The sequence below is a fragment of the Fragaria vesca genome, linkage group LG4 (genome assembly GCF_000184155.1).
Source record: "Fragaria vesca subsp. vesca linkage group LG4, FraVesHawaii_1.0, whole genome shotgun sequence".
NCBI lineage: Eukaryota > Viridiplantae > Streptophyta > Magnoliopsida > Rosales > Rosaceae > Fragaria > Fragaria vesca.
The window spans coordinates 15886063-15889056 of record NC_020494.1 but is presented as its reverse complement, the minus strand read 5'-3'; the positions used below and the strand labels follow the sequence as shown (position 1 = coordinate 15889056).

Sequence of the window (2994 nt, the reverse complement as noted above, 5' to 3'; positions counted from 1 at the left end):
GTTTATTAGGGTTCCAAAATAAAAACCCCCAACTTTTCCTATTATACTAACAATCTCGAAAACCACAAAACTTCCGCTGACCAAAACTTTTTCCTACGAAGTCCGTTTTACGCGTGCCGCATGTCTACGAACTCGTATCGCCAAGCTCTACAACTTTCGTGAAGGAAGTTTCTCGAGAAACCCAACGAATAAAAAGTCAACTCTATGACCCTTAAAGAAACAAAAAGAACCCTTTTGGGAAATTTACGCGTCCGAACACTTCCGCTCTTTCTTCGAATCTTAAAAACATACTAACTTCTAACTCGAAAACTCCCAAATAATAATAGAAACTAATATCAAATTTTCGGGGTATTACAAAAATTCTAGGGTGAGTTAATGTATACCATGCATCAACTCTTTTGAATATTTCTGACGTATGCATCAACTCTTTTGAATATTTCTGACTGTTAGATATAATAAAACTTTGAATATATCTAACGGCTTAGATTATTTAATATTAGTAACTTGTTTACCAGGTAGCATGTAATTCCATAATTTTTATATAGAAATTATAATCAAAAACAAAAACAGAATTTGAAAAACCTAACTTAATTATTAGAAACAGATCGATTTGCACCGATTAAAACCTAAAGTGAAGAGAAGAGGAGAGCATCTTCTATTCGCTGGGATGAAGCTTTTCCTCTGCTGGGGCCTTGTGTAGTAAACCCCCTACATTTGGGTCGTCCGTCGTCGTAAAGTAGTCCCCGCGAAGCTTTCGGGAAGAGGGGTAGCCTTGTGTGTAAGCATAGCATTTCTGGTCGAACCCGCCCAACCCAACTAAGAAGAACCGAACCTGACAGACACATCTTTTGCCTTTTGGGAGGGTACTCTGAGCAGCTTTCACCTCTTTCAACCATTTATCCATTCATCTCTAGTTCTCCACCTCAGAAGATTCTCCTCAATTTGAAGAGTTTAAGGTATGAATTAGTTGTTGGGTGTTTGGGTTTTTGTTTAGATTCAATTTTATATCAGTTTAGTTCGATGATAATTTGGTATGGGTTTTTGCTATCAGAAAGCTGCTAGATCATGCTGTGGGTATTTAATTGATAATTTTGTGTGTTACTTGTACTGATTCCACTAGTCTTGGTGTGTTATTTGATAATATGGTTGAATCAAAATGCTTAGATGCCCACCACCTGTTCGATCAAATGCTTCAGTCAGTGCTGTATATGAGTTTATCAAATGCCACAAATGGCTTCACATTTGTTTAATGAATCAATGAATCATCATCATGTATATATCTGTGGTCTGCATCATTGAATGAGATTTTTCATAACATGGGTGCTCCAGCTTTTCAAGCTTGTTTGGAGAAACTGATTTATATTGAGATTTGAGATTAGAATAATAGAAAGGAACAATGGCTTCAATAAAGTTACAAGGACAAGTTTCTGGAAGCAATCAAAACACTCAAAACAATTAGCTTTGTCATTACACTCATGACTGGAATTTGAGTTTCTTATTTTCTTTTTTTTAGGGTTAGGTTTTCTATTGGGGACGAGGCACACTTTTGGACGATGGACAGAGCCAGAAGAACGAGCCGAAAAGGGTTGGAAGGCCTTTTTTGCAGGTATATATGCTCTTGATTTTATTTCTTTTCATGTTGGTAATTTTATCTGACCATGTAGTTCATCGAAATAACTGCAAGTTGATTAGCTAGGCTTCTGTGTTTGTGTTTTCTATGGGGAATCAATACAATACAATTTGTTTGCAGCATTGCATTGCATTTGAATTAAATGAATTGAAGAACAGAGAATAGTAAAGAGAAATGGTATTGATCAAGTTTGCTCATTTTGTTGTATGCTTATTCAGAGTTAGGAGTTTAATTATATGCTTTGTATCATACATGCGTATTAAGTCTGTACCTCCCCCCCCCCCCCCCCCCCCTTTTTTTTTCCCTTTAATTTCTGGGTGCAAAGAGAGAGATCCTTATCGAAATGAAGGCTTAACATTAGTCGAGCTTCCAAAATTGTAATTATCTGGTGTTTTTGTCCAACAGCTATCCCCAATGTTTTCAGCATTGTAATCATCTGAAATGGATTTTTGAAATTTACTTAAACTTATGTACATAGACGGTCTATTTACCACCACTTTTAGTTGTGTGTAGATGGCAAATCCCATATGATTTCAGTAAGTCTTGAAGGGAATAAGTAGCTGAATGTCCGATCCCATTTATGTTTATTGAAATTAGCTGCTTCTCAAGACTATAAGTTGCTCCATGTTGGTTCTTCAATGCCATGACTTTGTTATGCAGATGCACCTAGATTTGAAACATAAGAAGTTTGATGAGAACAAAGATCCCTAACTACACAGGATGTTATCACATTTCTAGTCTAAGGTACATGACCTGTACTTATTTTTTTTCTTCTTTGCATAATATAGACATATCTCTGTTGTGTGTGAGTTGTTCATATGCATGTTTCATATGACCCTAAAGTTTGAGGTTGTATTTGTGATTGTCGATGTTATAAAATGGATAGCATTTAGCTTATATCACCATAACTCATGTGGCATGGTACAATAGTATGATTTTCTCATCAGCTTGTGTTTAGACTCTTCAGGTTAATAGCTACGATCTTTTCGTGACATAGTAATGTTTGTGGGAGACTTCAGGTTAATGCACTGTCCTCCTACCCCACCCAGTTGTTAGAAACAGATCGATGAAGAAGGCCGTTCATTTATGCAGCTTTTAGTAGGAGAGTCTATTCAATGCTTAGTCTGTGATAGTGTCTTATTAAGCTTTAAAAGGGCTTAATATATTTTTGTTTTCATTTTGTTTTACAGGCATGGATAGACTGCGCAAACCTTCAGCTTTTAAACAAAATGATGGTAATGAGATGGAATACAAGGGAGTTCAATATGATAAGTTGTCTATAGAAAACATTAAAGGGCAGAATATGCATCTAGCAACCATAACCATGGGTTTTTGCTGCACTGAATTTAATTGTATGAGTCTGG

At 36.1% G+C, this 2994-nt stretch overlaps 1 protein-coding gene across 1 annotated transcript in view; it reads left to right on the top strand.

Annotated features, from left to right (window-relative positions):
- Window positions 1-2399, top strand: part of LOC101306133 — a 12331-nt gene extending 9932 nt beyond the window's left edge. The window contains exons 2-4 of the mRNA XM_004298236.1: window positions 741-956; window positions 1514-1606; window positions 2144-2399. Of these exons, the coding sequence (XP_004298284.1) occupies window positions 741-956; window positions 1514-1606; window positions 2144-2177 (343 nt within the window). The 3' untranslated portion in view covers window positions 2178-2399. The remainder of the gene's footprint in view (window positions 1-740; window positions 957-1513; window positions 1607-2143) is intronic.
- The last annotated feature ends 595 nt before the right edge of the window (window positions 2400-2994 follow it).